The sequence below is a fragment of the Panthera pardus genome, unplaced genomic scaffold, assembly GCF_024362965.1.
Source record: "Panthera pardus isolate Hobbes unplaced genomic scaffold, ASM2436296v1 HiC_scaffold_11, whole genome shotgun sequence".
Lineage (NCBI taxonomy): Eukaryota > Metazoa > Chordata > Mammalia > Carnivora > Felidae > Panthera > Panthera pardus.
The window spans coordinates 34,613,793-34,633,088 of record NW_026526666.1 but is presented as its reverse complement, the minus strand read 5'-3'; the positions used below and the strand labels follow the sequence as shown (position 1 = coordinate 34,633,088).

The following is a 19,296-nucleotide window of genomic DNA, read 5'->3' as shown; positions in this document are numbered from 1 at the left end:
TCTCTCTCTTACACACACACACACACACACACACACACACACACACACACACACACACAGTATAGGTAGATAGATAGATACTTTTTTCTGACAAATATTTTTTCTGACTTACTTGAGAACACTTCCCATTTTCATCTGCTATCCTTCACTTGCTTTGAGAATTATGGGTATTTGTCAAAATGTGGCAAACATAGGGGATTCAGTATTGAAAGTTTAGAGACCATTCCTTTTACTATTTAGAAAGGTTACCTTTGCACCTGGTTCACCTTGCAGACCTGCTTCTCCCTCAATACCTGAAGGGCCCTAGAAGAGAAGATTTGACACATTGTCTGGATATATTCCTTCACCAGTTGCAATGGCAATAACAACCTTATAAGAAGATGGTAGTAGTTTTTAGCCCAAGGGTGAGATACCTATGTTCAGGAAAGTATTTTGCTGTTACTTTATAAACATCATCGCATAAGACCAGATAATTCTGGGACCTTTTAATAGTTCAAGTGGTAAGACGACATCACCTAAGTTAGAACTTTTAAGACCAGTTTCTTCAAATTCTTCCTCTCATATTTTAATCCTTGGTCCTCATATTTTAATCCTTGGTCAAAGAGAAATCACTTCCCATTTCCTCTTCTAATTTTCTACCCTCATATTCTTACATAATATTCTCTGTTTTTTCACTTTTTACTCTTCCATCCATTTCTGTTGAGCCCTTTGGAGCACACTCCCTTTAAAAATTTCAGTTTTCTTTATTCATTTTATAAAAAATATCACACAGGGGCGCCTGGGTGGCTCAATCGCTTAAGTGTCCGACTTTGGCTCAGGTCATGATCTTGTGGTTCATGAGTTCAAACCCCATGTTGGGCTCTGTGTGGACAGTTGAGAGCCTGGAGCCTGCTTTGGATTCTGTGTCTTCCTCTCTCTCTGTTCCTCCCCCAGTCGCACTCTGTCTAGCTATCTCTCTCTCAAAAATAAAGAATAAAAAAAAATCACACAAAGGTGATATGAGTTAATTCACATTATGAAAGATGTTTATGGTATATTTTCCACTTTCCTTTCATGGGTGGGTCCAGTTGGGAAGCACTTGGCTCCTTTTACCTTGAAAACGTAAACTTCTTACAACCTCTGGCTATCTGTAGACCTGGAGCTCCTATAATTGCTATTGTATTGTTTTTTGTTTCAGAGATGCTTCAGGGATGTTTATCTTGTTTTGAGTATATTAAAGATACCCTCCCCACTCCCCTTCCTTGTTCTACCTTCTTCTTCTCTCTCTTTCACGTGTATGTATGTATATGTGTGTATGTATAATTACAAACACATACATATGTATTTTGTAATTCCCATGTTTTTGGAATAGAGAGGTAGTTTAAAGCATTCACTCACAACACTATCTTGACCAAAAGCTTTCTGTTTCCTTTCTACCTTTCAGTGATTCCTCAGTAGTTCTGATCCATGGGTGATACTCTTTCATAGAACTATTAGAGCTTAAACTATCTTTTATGTCATAGTATCTATCTCATAGGGTGTTATGAGAATCCATTAATACAGCAAAGCACACAAGTTCTACTAGGCACATAGAAAATGCTCCATAATTGTGGGCTATTATAATTATCATTAATATAATGCAAATTCATAGTTTCCTTCTAAAAGCTTGACTTTTAGTAAGATATATCTGCCCTTTCACTTGCTTATAGTCATTTCCCTCTCCCATTATCCTCAACCATTATTCTAAACCAGCAAATTTCCCTCAACTGACCTACTCAACCCCTACTTCTTATCACAACAGAAATTATGTCTCCTACTCTGTTAAAAAAAACCTCAAGTTATTAGGTATGACTTTTCTCAGCTTTCTTTAGGCTCAGAGGATGTGGCATAGTATAGGTTATCAGCATTAGTTTTTGAGTCAGATGTGTATTCAAAGCCAGGCTCTACTAATTCTTAACCTTGGGCGGATTAGTAGATGATGATCCCCATCTCCCTGATAATCTTCTCTGATCTCAGGAAAGGTATTGCCATCCATCGTGTTGCACAGCCTAGAAATCTGGGAATAATTTTTCACTCCTCTTTTCCCTTTACTTCCCATATTCTACAAATATGAATTTCTACAAATATGAATTTCTACAAATGCAGAATTTCTCAAATCCATCCACTTCTTTCCTTTTCTATACTTACTACTTTAGTTCAGAAGTCCATCATTTCTTGCCTGGTTGAATGCAAAGGCCCTTTAGTAGGTATACATGGCTTCACTCTTGTCTTCTCAAATATATCCTCTAAGCAGCTGCTGGAATTATCTTCCAAAGATATAAATCTGACTTTATCACTGCCCTGCTTATACCTTACAATGATTTAACACAGCCCATAAGATAAAATGAAACAAAAAGGCAACCTAATGAATTGGAGAAGATATTTACAAATGGTATATTTGATAAGGGGTTAATATCCAAAATTTATAAAGAACTTATACAACTCAATACCAAAAACCAATAATCCAATTAAAAATGGGCAGAAGACATGAATAGTTGGCCAACAGACACATGAAATGATGCTCAACATCACTCATCATCGGGGAAATACAAATCAAAACTACAATGAGATGTCACCTCACACCAGTCAGAATGGCTAAAATTAGTAAAACAAGAAATAACAGGTGTTGGCGAGGATGCAGAGAAAGGGGAGCCCTCTTACACTGTTGTTGGGAACACAAACTGTTGCAGTCACTGTGGTGGGGTTTCCTCAAAAAATTAAAAATAGAAGTACCCTATCATCCAGCAATTGCACTACTAGGTATTTACCCTAAGAATACAAAAAACACTAATTCAAAGGGATATATGTACCCTGATGTTTATAGCAGCATTATCAATAATAGCCAAATTTTAGAAAGAGACCAAATGTCCATCTACTGATGAATGGATAAGGAAGATGTGGTGTGTGTGTGTGTGTGTGTGTGTGTGTGTGTGTGTGTATACATACCATGGAATATTACTCATCCATCAAAAAAGAATGAAATCTTGCCATTTGAAATGACATGGATGGAGGTAGAGAGTATTAAGCTAAACAAAATAAGTCAGAGAAAGACAAATACCATATGATTTGACTCATATGTGGAATTTAAGAAACAAAACAAATGTTCACAGGGGAAAAAGGAGAGAGGAAAACCAAGAAACAGACTCTTAACTATAGAGAAAAAACTGATGGTTACCAGAGGGGAGGTGGGTGGGGATATGGGTTAAACAGGTGATGTGGATTAAGAAGTGCACCTGTTAGGATGAGCACAAGGTGTTATCTGTGTTGAATCACTATATTGTTCACTTGAAACTAATATTACACTGTATGTTAACTGGAATTTAAATAAAAACTTAAAAAAGAGAGAGAACTTTATGTGTATAAAATTAGGTTCACACAACGGTCATCCCTACCTTTAATGGAATTTTAGGCTTTGTTTTCTGAATATGAAACACAACACTACAGAATTATTCTTTAAATATATACTTAATGTATCAACTTTACCTTGAGGAGTCTTATAAAAAGTACTGAGTACTAGTGAAATAACAAGAAAGAGGCACAAAAAAATTACCTCAGCACCCGTTTCTCCAGGAGGTCCAGCATCACCTGGCAATCCTCGTGGTCCCTATATTAAGATAAAATTTAAGATCTGAGAATCAGAGTTACTCTGTATTTCAATTAACATATGCATCTAAATATGTAATTTATAATATATCATATGTAATAGAATACATAATTCCTTTAACAATGTATTACTTTACTTTTGTATAAAAAATTATAACTTTATAGTTGATTTGTGTGCATGTGTGTGTGTGTGTGTGTGTGTGTGTGTGTGTATGTTATGTGTATGTGAATAGTATTAGGCTATGTTTGCATTCAAAAGAAAAAGAAAGAAAGGACAGTACCTTTCATTCCCTAATTCACTCATCTCTTCAATAAACATTTATCAAGCACCTAATAAGTATGAAATATGCTAAGGGTTTTCAAAAGTTACCTTATTTAGTGGATATGACAATGATATTTCTACTGAATATTCCTGACAAATATGTGACAAAAAAATAGCATTTTTAAAGAAGCAAATATATGACTTCCAATGAAATAAAAATATGTTGTAGCTTATATGGTATTGAGTGAGTCCAGTTCAACAATATCTCTGTTTCACATGAACAGATGTAATAGTGTTTACCCATATGAGATAATCACTAAGGTGCAATAAATGCATGTTGGGGCCTTCTTGGGAATCTTGGTCACTGTAATATTGAATAATATAATTTTAAGTAAACAAATATTGAATAGTTTACTGCATAAACATTGGATTGCTGAACTTAAAGATGTGTGGAAACCATTTCACTGGCTAGAATTATTTTAGATTAATACTTATTTAGCAACTACAATATAATGCTATTTCTCCAGCCATCCAAAGAAGCTACTTGCAGTTTTTGACCTTTTTAGAAAGCTCAAAGAAGCTGTTTCCTTAGATTAAGAAAAGATAGTTAAAATTTTCTATGAGATTATGCTCCCTAACAATTTTGTGAACACCTCACTTTAAAAAAAAGTGTAGTAATGGGAAGGAAAAAATGTGCTATCATTGGTTGTTTTCAACTGTTTTCTTAATTGTTACAGTCAGTAATGTTAATTTTAACATTTAAAAAGTATGGCAAGTACCAAAAAAAAAACCCAGATTAAGTATATATTAAGTATATCTACCATTCAGAGGTTACACTGTAAATATTCTCGCATATTTCCTTCTAGCTCTGTTGTGGGGGCATACTTATAAATAATGTAATTATCTGTTTTATGCTTAAGATTCTATTTTGAATATAAATATTTTATCATGTTGTTGTAAATACTTCATAACAACTTGTTCAACAGATACATAATATCCATTCATCTCATATTCTATAGTACTGTAATCTAGTCATTTTCTTAATAACAGACATTTATATTGTTTCTATATCTCCTTTACAGTAAATATTACTTTACTAGATTTATTATATGCATGTTAGACTATTTATCAGTGAATGTTAGGACCTGTAACATCAGGTGATATTGTCAAATAGCTGAGATAAATATTTGAAGGCTAGGGTTGTAAGGTTGCATAAGCCATTAAAGGTATTAAGAGGTCAATGATGTTTTTCATTTATGGCTCATTAAATATTATGTATAATATTTTAAAATTTATGAATTCTCCTCAGAATGTATTTCTACACTGTTATAAAGATGCTGAGAGAGACATGTCTGTGCAGATGTCTTTGTGTGTATTCTGAATATTCTCCCTTAGAAGAGAGTCTGAAATGTACCATTATTTAGTCACAAAGTCAAGTACATTTCCGGAAAGGTTGCAATAACTAACTTTTCACAAGAAATACATAAAAGTAAAATCTATTTCATTGAATTCATGCCAACACAGAATATTCATTTTTAAATTCTTCTTTAATTTGATGGACAACCTCTTATCTTAAAATGTGTATTAGCAAGGCTGAATATCATTTCTGTTATTTGTTTATCAGCTATCTGTAATAATCTATGTATTACTTAATCATGTCTTTTGCCTATGTATTTTTGGAGTCATTTATAAAATTTGTATGAGTTTTTTATGTGTTGTGGACACAGACTTTCAGGCATCCTATTTTATTGTTAACGTCTGCCCAGTGTGTAGTTTATCATTTTATTTTTAAAATATATTATTAGGGTGCCTGGGTGGCTCATTTGGTTAAGCATCTGACTCTTATTTTGACTCAGGTCATGATCTCACAGTTTGTGGCTTCAAACCCCATGTCGGTCTCTGATTCTCTCTCTCCCTCTCTCTTGGCCCCTCCCCTTCTCGTGCACATACTCTCTCTCAAAATAAATAAATAAGTTTAAAAAATATATTGTTAAAGATAACTTTTTTCCCACTAAGTGTGATCACTGTTAAATCTGTTAATCTTTTAAGACTCTTTCCATCACAATTAAGATGAAAACATCTATTTCCATTTAATTATTCTATATTATTTCTTTTAAGCTTTTTAAAATTAAAGTTTATTTATTTATTTTGAGAGAGAGAGGCTTAACTGACTGAGCTACCTACGCATCCCTAATACATTAATTTTAAAAATCGTCAATCTTTTAGTTAGGTAATAATTTGACTTTCTACTTAAGTCTGTTTTTGGGTCTCTTAATGAATTTTTGAAGTTTTCTTCATATGTGCCCCATCCAACTATCATTAAGTTTATCCTTATGTATTGTGTTTTGTTTCTATATACAGTGGGATATTTTTTCTATTATATTACTTGTACACAGAAAAACTTATTTTTTAAAATATTTATGTCTTGCCATTATATTACTCTATCTCAGTAATTAAAAAATACAGAATTAAGTTTTTAGGTTTTACAAGTTTTGGGGGCTTATTTTAAAATTTCACTAAGTAATAATGCTTTCCTTTCCTTATATTATCATTTCTGTGTCATATACCACTACACTAGCTAAAACTTTTTGAATAATGTTAGAAAATATAGTGACCGCGATCTTATTTTGTGGCCTATGTTTCTAGTGTTTTAGTGTTTCTTAGCAGGTTGGGTGAGAATACAAGATAAGCTACTTTCCCTTATTACAGAACTATGCTTATGTTACTAGAATATTTTGTTTTAACTAATAAACTTTATTTCTTACAGAAATTTTAGATGTATAGAAAAATTAAACAGAAAGTACAGAGAGTCCCCATATACCACCCCTGCCCAGTTTTCCCTATTATTAATATCTTGTATTTGTTACAGTGGATTAACCAAGATTGACACACTGTTACTAACTGAAGTCCACAGTTTACAATCTGTGTTCACTCTGTGTTGTAAGGTTATAGGAGTTTTGAGAACTGTACATCATGTCTCCATTGTGACAGTATGATACAAAATAGTTTCACTGCCTCCAAATTGTCCCGTTTTCCCCCTATTCATCTCTGGTCCTCTTCCCCCAACACCTGGCAACCATTGGTCTTTTTAGTGTCTCTGTAGTTTTACCTTTTCCAGAATGTCATATAGTTGGAATCATAAAGTATTTATACTTTTCAGACTGGCTTCTTTTACTTATCAGGATGCACTTGAAAGGTCCCTCTGTCTTTTTGTGGCTTAGTAGCTCTTTTCTTTTTATTGATGAATAATATTTCATTATATGGATGTATCACAGTTTGTTTATCCATTTACCTTTTGAGGATGTATCAGTTGCTTCTACCTTGGGCAACTATAAATAAAGCTGCTATAAATATTCATGTGCAGGTTCTTGTGTGGACATTAAATTTTCCACTTGTAGGGGCACCTGGGTGGCTCAGTCAGTTGAGCGTCCAACTTTGGCTCAGGTCATGATCTGGCAGTCTGTGGGTTCGAGCCCCGTGTTGGGCTCTGTGTTGACAGCTCAGAGCCTGGAGCCTGCTTCAGAGTCTGTGTCTCCCTCTGTCTCTGCCCCTCCCCTGCTCATGCTCTGTCTCTCTCTGTCTCAAAAATAAATAAAAACATTAAAAAAAATTTTTTTTACATTTTCCACTTGTTTTCATAAATACTCAGGAGCATGATTGCTGGATCATAATGGTAAGAATATGTTTAGCTCTGTAAAAACCTGCCAAGTTGTGTTCCAAAGTTGCTGTACCATTCTGTATTACCATCAACAATGAATGAAAACTCGGTTATTCCACGTCTTTGTTAACATTTGGTATTGTTAGTGTTTTAGATTTTAGCCATTCATATAGGTATGTAATAGTATGTCACTGTTTTAATGTGTACGTCTTTAATGACATATGACAAGCATATTTTCATATGTTTCTTTGCCATCTGTATGTCTTTGGTGTAGTGACTGTTCATATCTTTTGCCTACTTTTTAAACGGATTGTTTGTTTTATTATTAACTTAAAAAATTGTAAATGTTTATTTATTTTTGAAAGAGAGAGACAGAGCACAAGACAGGGAAGGGTGGAGAGAGAGGAGACACAGAGTCTGAAGCAGCATCCAGGCTCTGAGCTGTCAGCACAGAGCCCAACGTGGGGCTGAAACTCACAAACTGTGGGATCAGGACCTGAGCTGAAGTCGGATGCTTAACCAACTGAGCCACCCAGATGCCCCTCTTATTGTTAACTTTTAAGAGTTCTTTCTGTATTTTGTATACAAGTCCCTTATCAGATCTGCATTTTGCAAATGTTTTCTCCCAGTGTGTTGCATGTCTTTCATTCTCTTAATATATCTTCCACAGAGCAGAAGTTTTTAATTTTAATGAAATCCAACTTATCAATTTTTCCATTCACAAATAATGCTTTTGGTGTTATATGTAAAAAGTCATTGTTAAATCCAAGATCAGTGAGATTTTCTTCTTATGTTAACTTATAGAAGTTTTATAAATTTTAAACTTAGGTCTATAATCCATTTTGAGTTAAAATTTTTTTCAAGTATTTTTGAAAGTTGTATTCTGAAACCTTGTTATTTTTTTAAAAGTTTTATTTATTTATTTTGAGAAAAAGAACCAGCAGGGGAGGATCAGAGAGATAGAGAGAGATCAGGGGAAGGACAGAGAAAGAGAGGGAGAGAGAGAGAATCCCAAGCAGGCTCCGTGCTGTTAGCACAGAGTCCCAACCGTGAGATCATGACCAGAGCCGAAATCAAGAGTTGGATGCTTAACCAACTGACCTACCCAGGCGCCCCACCTGCAACCTTGTTATAACTGCTTATTGGTTCCAGGAGTGGTTTTTGTGTATGTGTGTCAATTGTTGGGGTTTTCCACATGGTTGAGTTCATACCTACTTTGTTACTGTTTTCTATTTGCTCCTCTTGTTCTTTGTTTGTTTTGTCTTCCACCCTTTTTTTAGCCGGCTGTGAATTTCAATTAATTCCATTTTCTCTCTTATTTTACCATATCAAGTATACTTCTTTAAAAAATTTTTCAGTGGTTTCTCTAGAGTTTGCAATGCACATTTATAATTAACTCAAGTCTATTTTCAAGTAACACTATATCACTATACTTATCCATAAAATGTGAGACTAAATACACTGTTACAATTACCATTTTGTACCAATACCTGTTCTATTAATTAAGAATAAGAAAAACAAATGACTTGATCTTACTTTTATATATTCCTTCTAAAGCTTTTCCTTTCTTCTGTTTCTAGAGTCTCATCTATATAATTTTCCTTCTCTATGAAGAACTTCTTTTAACATTTCTTACAAGGTTGGTCTACTAGTGACAAATTCCAACAGTTTTTGCTTGTCTGAGAAAATATATTTCTACTTCACTTTTGAATTCCCAGTCTGAAAATTTCTAAGTCTCTGACATATCTGAGTCTGTTCCTGATGCTTGCTTTGTCTCTTCGGACTGTTTTTTCCCCCTTTTATCCTGGTATTTTGTTGTTGTTGTTGTTGTTGTTGTTGTTGTTGTTGAAAGCCAAGTAAGATGTAAAATGACCCGAGGTAAATAGGTCTTTAGTGTAAGGTTTTATGTTATCTGGCTGGGAATTAGGCTGTGTTTACTGTTTGCTGCACTATGGTATCAGAGGATAAATTTCCTCCTAGTGTCATTGTGTTTGTCTTGTCCATTGTCTTCAGGCTTTCCCAGAGACACCTTTAATAGGGTTTGTGTCTGTAGTTCTTTTAGCTGTAATCCTCAGCTAGTAAATAGGAGCCCTATTTATGTGGTGGTGAGTTAAGGTGGGGGGGTGGGAAGAAGCATTCTATAGCTTTATGATAATAGAAATGGCTAGGGCTGGGAATTGTTCTTCCCAGTTCAGTAGGCTTTGGTGAAACCCCAAACAGTTAGCTCTGACAAAACAGGTTCCCTTGAGGGCAAGCCTTGTTAAGGAGAACAGAGAACTCTGGGTATATTTCAAAGTGGTTATTTTTCCCATCCCACTGCTAGATGCAGAAATAGACATTTCTCTGAACTTTATAGTGAGAACCTAGCAGGTCTCCTGGAGGTAAAACTCAGTAACAAGTGGGGCCTTCTTAGGAGCCTCTCTTAGTTTTTTAACACTTAAGATACTCTAAACTGTGTCTTCAGCAATTTGTCAATTATAATTTAAAGTGCTCCTACCATCCAATTACAGGCTTCTGCTTCTGGTAAGCTCTGGTTCTCTCTATCCTCCTGTCTGTCTCTCCAGTTTTCAGGCAATAGTTTGTCCTTTGACCTCATTGATCTAAAAAGAATTGTTGATTTTCAGTTTGCTAGGCTTTTGCCTTATTGTAAGAAGGGGAATGGCAGCTTCCAAGTTCCTTACAATTCAGACCAGAAATTGTTTTATTATAAATTTTAATAAATCAAGAGTAGTTGTTGAATTTTAATGAGTACTGGTTTTTAGCATTTTCCCAGTATATCTGTTATATGTTATAATAAGGCTTTCTTAATATTAAGTAATTTTCCTTTTGTAATTCCTCTTTTGCTTCATCTTTCACTTCATTCAGTTAACTCTTTTTATATAGTTGATTTTACTTGATATTTTTGGTATTTAATTGAAATTCATCTCTAGCCTTTCATTTTTTCTTTTTCTGTATGGCTTTAGAATTGTCAAAATTTTACTGAGACACTGATATAGGATCTTCTTTCATCATTTGTTTCTAGAACTTTTGCCATTTTTAATATCTTCATGAGTAATTTAATGTTAGTTTTCATCAAATACTTTTAATTAACCTGAGAATCCTGTTAATTATCTTTTAAGGTAAGTGGAAGTGACTTCTGGTACTCAACTAAGGAAGTGTACATAGAAAATAATATTTTTTAAATTGGAGGGTATATTCTAAAGCAAGCTTATCAAGAATTGACTTTTTTTAAACTATAGCATTCCCCTCACCTTCCTTTTTAAAGGCAATTTTCAATGTTTAAAGATAGCAAAAATATTTATTTGGGTCAGCCAGACACTTAGGAATCATACTTTACATATGGAAATCTATCTCCTATAGATTTTATATCTCCTTTTGAATCTTTTATATCCATACACTTCTTTTTTTCTGCTAATCAAAAGGGTTCTACCATCTCTTACTTGGATTATTGTAACAGAAAGCAGTTCTTGTCCATTCCTAGTTCCTTCCAATTTGTTTAAATAATCTTTACAACACAATAATATCATCAGAAAACTAGCCCTATCTCTTCAATGACATTATTTTCTTCGTATGATAAAACGACAAATCCTTGGTAATAGGGCTCATAAAGCTACATGTTTTGTTCTCTGCCTCTTTTGCCATCCTTTTCTTACACTTACTTCCTACCTGACTCTGTGCCCCCACCATGCTAGTCTTCTTTAAGATATTCAAATAAATATCCAGAGCTTCCTCTCAGCTCATGTTCTCTCTAAAATGACCTCTCCCCATCTTTGCCTAAGTAACTACTATTCATTCTTCAGATCCCAGCTCAAATGCTCCTCCTCCTGAAGCCTTCCCTAAGGATAGTTTCTCTGTTATACATTCTCTTAGAATTGAATGCCTGTACTTCACAGCATTTATCTCAGTTTGCAATTTTCCATTGTTCTCTGTGATAATCTAATTAGTACATATTTACATCATTAGACTGAAACCTCCATACTTAACCACCATACTCCCAGTGCTGATACTTAATATTTGTTGACTGAATGAATGAATGGTCAACTATCCAAACCCCAATATTGGCATTGCAATGAGCAAATTAGTTTGAATCTTGTCTGGGAAAAAGACAACTCTCAGGGGTCTTGACTATAGAAAAGATGTGGTCTCTCTTAGTATTCTTAAAATATAAATCTCCACATATCTTCTGTGTCTCTCATTTTACCAATTTACTTCCTTTCTTTTCTATAATTTAACTAGGCGGCTCAAATATATAAAGCAAAGCCCATAACATCCATTATAAGCTTATTTGCATTTTATTTACCAGACCCACTGACCCAGTGACCTGAATGTCAAGTTTTAGGTGCTATTAAACTATTAAATTGTTTATACTTATAGTAACAAACATATTCTTGTATAAAGCCTAAGCTATTGTCTCTGCTGTTGGCATAGCTCTTTTGACATACTTTACTTAAATGTGTTCCTTATTAAGTTAGTTTCCATTGCATTTCACTGCATCTAATATTACTGGCTGACTGATTTTGCTTTTTGGGTATAAGACCTTTTGTTAATTCAGTTTGACAAACATACACTAAATTGATCTAATATGCCAGGTATTATACCAGGCAGGATTATAAACATGAGAAAAGTGGTCTCTAACTTCAAAGAGATATAAAATTTTTAGAAGAAAGAGATATTTAAGTAAATAATGTTAAAGACGGTTGCATTATTTTTGGTCAAATAAAGATTAGGATACAACAAGAGATACAAAACAGGGAGAGAACCAAAAAGAGTTCATTTGATAAACATCATTTTTAAAATTCTTTATTTGGAGAGATTTATATTTAAGTTAAATGTTTACTTCTTGCTTAGAGAGCTTACACCAGAGATTAAATATGTAAAGGAGGAAATGAACACAATTTGGTAAGAATAGCTCTTTGTTAAATTTTCCACTTGCTACTAGCTAAATGAATTATGCAAAGGCCACCTGTAAAACTTTGGGTCAACTAATAGATAAGATCAACCCAGTAGAATTTCCAAGACTATATTGTATTATAAATCTTACAAGCATGTTATAGCATATTACACCTAATACTAGTAACCAGAAGAATGACTACATAGGAAATAAAGAATAAGTTGTGAGAAAGTCTTTCCTTTTAACAATCATTTTCCATGGAAATTTTATAATCGAATCACATTTATGAAATTGTGATGTAAGATTTTGCATTACTGGTGTACCAACGTTTCTGTCATGTTTGTGCATTTGGGCCCATCAGATGTAGAGTTTGGCTTCTTTGTATGGTATTTCATTACAGAATTGGCCACAAAAATATGATTGTGTGTGTGTGGCAGTGTAATAATCATTATAAGAACAGCTAGCCATTCACAAAGAAAATTTCTGTGAGTCAATAACACAGAGCTGTCTTTGTTGAAAATAGAAATATGTGACGTTTTAGCAGTTCCAGAGAGATAGGAACATTTGACAATATAAGACCAGAAAGGTAATAAAAACTATATTCACAGCAAAATATTTTCTATAGAATTAGGTGTCCATGATAAATGCTGCTTTCAAAAATGTACCACCACAGTACAGGAGGGCAATAACAAGAAGGTAAATGTATATTATGAGGAAAACACAATTAGAAAAATATAAAGTTAAACTTACTGGTTCTCCTTCAAGTCCTCTTTCTCCTGTACTCCCAGGGGGTCCTTGTAAACCCTGAATAAACAAAGGCAAAATTTGAAGAAAATTGATGCTTGAAAATGTTTTAGTTTCCTTACCTCAGCTTTCCTTTACAATCCTCCCACCTAACTTTTCTGTCAACCTCTATTCTCTCTTTTCTTTTTGTGGTAAAATATACATAACATAAAGTTTTCCATTTTAATACTTTTTTAAGTGTGCAGTTTTGTGGTATTAAGTACCTTCACATTGTTGCACTACTATAATCACTATTTATTTTCAGAACTTTTTATCTTCCCAGACTGAAATTCTATCCCCATTAAAAAACATCCTTTCTCCCTCCCCAGTTCCCCTGGAAACCACAATTCTTGTGTTCCGCCTCTAATTTGATTACTTAAAGTGCCTTATATAAGTAGAGTTATACCACATTTGTTCTTTTGTCTGTGACTTATTTCAGTGGCATAATGTCTTCACGTTTCACCAATATTGTAACATGTATCAAAACTTTCTTCATTTTGGGAAAGGAGGAGATGGTAGTGGAGTGCGAAAACCCTAGGCTCACCTAGTCCCACAAATACAAGGTAACTATAAAAATCATCCTAGGTACCCCAAAAATCAACCTGAAGACTGAAAGAACAAACTCCACAACTAAAAGGAGAGAAGAGGTCACATTGAAGAAGGCAGGAAGTATAGAGACATGGTTTAGGGGAGAAATGGCTCCCTCCCCTGGCTGCTGTGTAGGGGAGAGAGTAATGGTTTTAGAGAAGGTCAAGAGAGAGAGAGGAGCACACAGGGGAATGCAAAATGAGAATGTTTCCCATACTATTGGCTTAGGAAATCAGAAGGGCTGAATTTTGTGAGTTTTTACACCCACTGGGGCTTAAAGCCTAGAATTTTAAAGGTTAACAGGCTTGGCAGAGATAGAGCCTGAAAAGCACTGCACTGCTCTTGGACAGAAGGCAGGCAGACAACCTAGGGGCATACAGTGTGGAAACAGTAATATGAAGAATTCCTCAGGCACAGTGGGGAGATGATTCACGCTTCTTGGAGTAGGTCTCTGAGAGGCAGCTTTCAAGGAGATGCCTCTCCACTTCTCTGGAACAAAGTTGCTGCCAACACCATTTTTCTCCCCCATCCCTCAGCATAAACACAGAGCCACCTGCAGGAAAAAGCACAGTGCTGGCACTGTCTGCCTACCATGCTTACACTAAGCCCCACCACCCTGCACTCTGGTGGAACTGCCTTTCTCGGTCATGCCTGCCTCAGTCCCAGTGTGGCAGGCTCCTCTGCAAGAAGACCAACACAAATCCCTGACCACACCACATCTGCCTACTAGAGAGTTTTGCAGGGCCTCAATTCTGGTGGAGGTGGTGACAGGTCTCATTTCACAAGCAGACTAGAGAACACCTAGTTACATCTCACCACATTCAGGCCAAGGACCAATAATTGCCCACAGCAGGCAAGAGGAGCCTCTGCCAATGAACAGCCTGAAGGGTAGAGCAGCTGGAACAAAATACCAGGGCATATGCAGCACACACTGGAGACACTCCCTGAAGTGTCAGGTCCTGGATACTAACTTATTTCTTCATAAGGTCATTACTTTCAGGAACAGGAGACATAACTGGCTTTTCTAACACACAGAAGCAAGCAGAGACTTAGACAAAATGAGAAGACAGAGGAATTTATCCCAAATGAAAGAACAAGATAAAGTTGTGGCCAGAGATCTAAGCAAAACATATATGAGTAACATGCCTGATGGAGAATTTAAACCATGATGAGGATACTCGCCAAAGTTGAGAAAAGAATGGAGGACATCAGTGAGATCCTTATCACAGAGATAAAAGAGTTAAAAAAAAGAATCAGTCAGAGGTGAAGAGTGCAATAAATAAGATTAGAAACACACCTGATGTAATGAACATCAAGTTGGAAGAAGCAGAGGAATGAATTAATGACCTAGAAGACAAAATAATGGAAAGCAATAAAGCTTAACAAAAGAGAGAAAGAAGAATTATGCAAAATGAGAATAGGCTTAGGGAACTCAGTGGCTCCATCAAACATAGTAACATTTGTTTTATAGGAGTCCCAGGAGAAGAAGAGAGAAAAAAAGGGGCAGAAAATTTACTTGATGAAATAATATCTGAAAACTTCCCTAATCTGGGGAAGAAAATAGACACCCAATCTAGGAGGCACAGAGAATTTCCATCAAAATCAACAAAAGTAGACCCACATCAGACATATCGTAATTAAATTTGCAAAATTTAGTAATAAAGAAAATATCTTAAAAGCAGCAAGATAAAAAGAGTCCTTAACTTAAAAGGGAAAATCCATAAGGCTAGCAGGAGGTTTCACAACAAAAACTTGGCAAGCCAGAAGGGAGTGGCATGATATATTCAAAGTGCTGAATGGGAAAAATCTGATGCCAAGAACACTCTATCCATCAAGGCTATCATTCAGCATGAAAGGAGAGATAAAGAGTTTCCTAGACCAACAAAAGCAGAAGGAATTCATGACCACTAACATAGCCCTTTAAGAAATATTTGAAGAGATTCTTTGAGTGGAAAGGAAAGACAAAAAGTGACAACCTAAAGGCAGGAAAAACACAAAATCAGTAAATCAGTAAAGGATACAAAATATAATAACATACGTAAAACGTGGTACAGGAGAGGAGAAAAGAATGAGTTCAAAGTTAAATGACCATCGACTTTAAATATAGACTGCAATATGCAGAGGAGGTTATTGACAAATCTAATGGTAACCATATATTAAAAACCACTAATATAAACATGCGAAGAATAAAAAGAAATAAATACAAATATATCACTAAGAAAATCAGAAAACCGGGAAAGAGGTAAGAAAGGATCAGAGAAAATCTTGGGAAACAACCACAAGAAAAATAATAAAATGGCAATAAATACATATCTATCAATAATGACTTTGTAAATGGGCTAAACACTGCAATCAAAAGACACAGAATGTCAGAATGGGTAAAAAAAAAAAAAAAATAAGGCCCATCTATATGCTGCCTACATATAGGAACGGAGAAGTATTTATCATGAAATGGATGTCAAAAGAAAGCCAGAGTAACATTACTTATATTGTATAAACTTGACTTTACTTTTTGAAAAATGTTTATTTAATTTTGAGAGAGAAAGAGAGAGAGAGAGAGAGAGGAGGGGCAGAGAGAGAGGGAGACACAGAATTCAAAGCAGACTCCAGACTCTGAGCTGTTAGCACAGAGCCCAATGTGGGGCTCAAACCCATAAACCATGAGATCATGACTTGAGCTGAAGTTGGACCTTTAACCGACTAAGCCACCCAGGCATCCCAATAAACTAGACTTAAAAAAAAAAAGACTGTAACAAGAGACAAAAAAGGACCCTATATAATCACAAAGGGGACAATCCAACAAGAAGATATAACAATTGTAAATATTTATGTACTTAATGTGAAGCACCCACATACTTAAAACAATAACAATCATAAAGGAACTAATTGATAATAATACAGTAATAATAGGGGACTTTAACACACCATTTACATCAATGGACAGATGATCTAAACAGAAAATCAACAAGGAAACAATGGCTTTAAATGACATGTTGGACCAGATGGAATTAACAGATATATTCAGAATATTCCATCCCCAAACAGCAGAATACACATTCTTTTCAAGTGCACATGGAAAATTCTCCATAATAGATCACATATTAGGTCACAAAACAGTCCTCAACAAATACAAGAAGAATGAAGTCATACCATGCACCACACACTATGAAACTAGAAGTCAACCAGAAGAAAACATCTGGAAAGAACACAAATACATGGAGGTTAAATAATATGATACCAAACAATGAATGGGTTAACACATTCATGGCTTTTTGGGTCAACCCAAAAAAGAAAATAAGTACATGGAAACAAATAAAATTGAGAACAGAATGGTTCAAAACCCTTGGGATGCAGCAGAAGTTGTCCTAAGAGGGATTATATAACAATACAGGCCAACTCAAGAAACATCTCAAATAAACAACCTAACCTTACATCTAAAGGAGCTAGAAAAAGAATTGCAAACAAAACCTAAGGCCAGCAGAAGGAAGGAAATAATAAAGATTAGAGCAAGAATAAATGATATAGAAACAAACAAACAAAAACCCACAATAGAACAGATCAATGAAACCAGATCTTCTTTGAAAAAAATCAATAAAACTGATAAACCTTTAGCCAGACTTACCAAGAAGAAAAGAGAAAGGACCCAAATAAGTAAAGTCACAAATGAGAGAGGAAAAATAACAACCAACACCACAGAAATATAAAAATTTACAAGAGAATATTATGAAAAACTATATGCCAGCAAATTGGACAACATAAAAAAAATGGAAGAATTCCTAGAAACATGTAAACTATCAAAACTGAAACAGGAAGAAATAGAAACTTGAACAGACAAATAACCAACAAAGAAATTGAATCAGTAATCAAAACATTCCTAACAAACAGAAGTTCAGGACTAGATGGCTTCACAGGCGAATTCTACCAAACATTTAAAGAAGAGTTAACATCTATTCTTCTCAAACTATTCCAAAAAAACAGATAAGGAAGGAAAACTTCCAAATTTATTCTATGAGGCCAGCATTATCTTGATATCAAAACTAGATAAAAACACTAAAAAAAAAAAAAGGAGAATTATAGGCCAATATCTCTTATCAACATAGATTCAAAAATCCTCAAATAATACTAGCAAATCAAATTCAACAATACATTAAAAAAAATCATTCACCACAATCAAGTGGGATTTATTCCTGGGTTGCAAGGGTAGTTCAATACTTGCCAACAAATCAATGTGATACATCACATTAATTACAGAAAGTTTAAGAATCAGATAATCATTTCAAATGATGCAAAAAAAAAAAAAGGTTTTGACAAAGTAAAACATTCATTCATCATAAAAAACCTCAACAAAGTAGGTTTAGAGGGAACCTACCTCAACATAATAAAGGTGATAATATGAAAAACCCACAGCTAATACCATCTTAAATGGGGAGAAACTGGGAGCTTTTCCTATGGTCAGGAATAAGACAGGGATGTCCACTATGACCAATTCTATTCAACATTGTACTGGAAGTCCTAGCCACAACAGTCAGACACCAAAATGAAATAAAAGGCATCAAATTGGCAAGAAAGAAGTAAAGCTTTCACTATTTGGGATGATATAATGCTATACATAGAAAACTCAAAAGACTTCACCAAAACTGCTAGAACTGACAAATGAATTCAGTGAAGTTGCAGGATACAAAATCAAAGTACAGAAATCTGTTGCATTTTTACCCACCAATAATGAGGCAGCAGAAAGAGAAATTAAGGAATCAATCCCATTTACAATTGCACCAAGAATATAAGATACCTAGGAATAAATATAACCAAAGAGGTGAAAGACCTGTACTCTGAAAACTATAAAATATTGATGCAAAAATTGAAGATGACACAAAGAAATGGAAAGACATTCCATGTTCATTAATCAGAAGAATAAATATTGTTAAAATGTCTATGCTACCCAAAGCAATCCACACATATAATGCAATTCTTCTCAGCATTTTTCACAGAGCTAGAACAAATAATCCTAAAATTTATATGGAACCACAAAAGACCCCAAATAACCAAAGCAATCCTGAAAAAGAAAAGCAAAGCTGGACGCATCACAATTCTGCACTTCAAGCTATATTACAAAGCTGTAGTCATTAAGACAGCACGGTACTGACAGAGAAAGAGGCAAATAGATCAATGGAACAGAATAGAAAACCCAGAAATAGACCCACAACTATATGGGCAGCTGATCTTCAACAAAGCAGGATAGAACATCCAAAGGGAAAAAGAATCTTCAACAAATGGCATTGGGAAAACTGGACAGCAACATGCAAAAGAATAAAACTGAACCACTTTCTTACACCATACATAAAAATAAATCCAAAATGGATGAAAGACCTAAATGTGGGACAGGAAACCATCAAACTCCTAGAAAAGAACACAGGCAGTACTTCTTTGACATCAGCCATAGTTACATCTTTCTAGAGCTGTATTCGGAGGCAAGGGAAATAAAAGCAAAAATAA

The 19,296-nt window shown here is 34.7% G+C and overlaps 1 protein-coding gene across 5 annotated transcripts in view; it reads right to left on the bottom strand.

Annotated features, from left to right (window-relative positions):
• The window catches only part of COL24A1 (collagen type XXIV alpha 1 chain), a 413,859-nt gene that overhangs the window by 123,501 nt on the left and 271,062 nt on the right, over nucleotides 1–19,296 (bottom strand). For all 5 annotated transcript variants that reach the window (XM_019414025.2, XM_019414026.2, XM_019414023.2 and 2 more), the window contains 3 exons: nucleotides 13,183–13,236; nucleotides 3,569–3,622; nucleotides 250–303 (listed from right to left, as the gene is read on the bottom strand). In XM_019414025.2, the coding sequence (XP_019269570.2) occupies nucleotides 250–303; nucleotides 3,569–3,622; nucleotides 13,183–13,236 (162 nt within the window). The remainder of the gene's footprint in view (nucleotides 1–249; nucleotides 304–3,568; nucleotides 3,623–13,182; nucleotides 13,237–19,296) is intronic.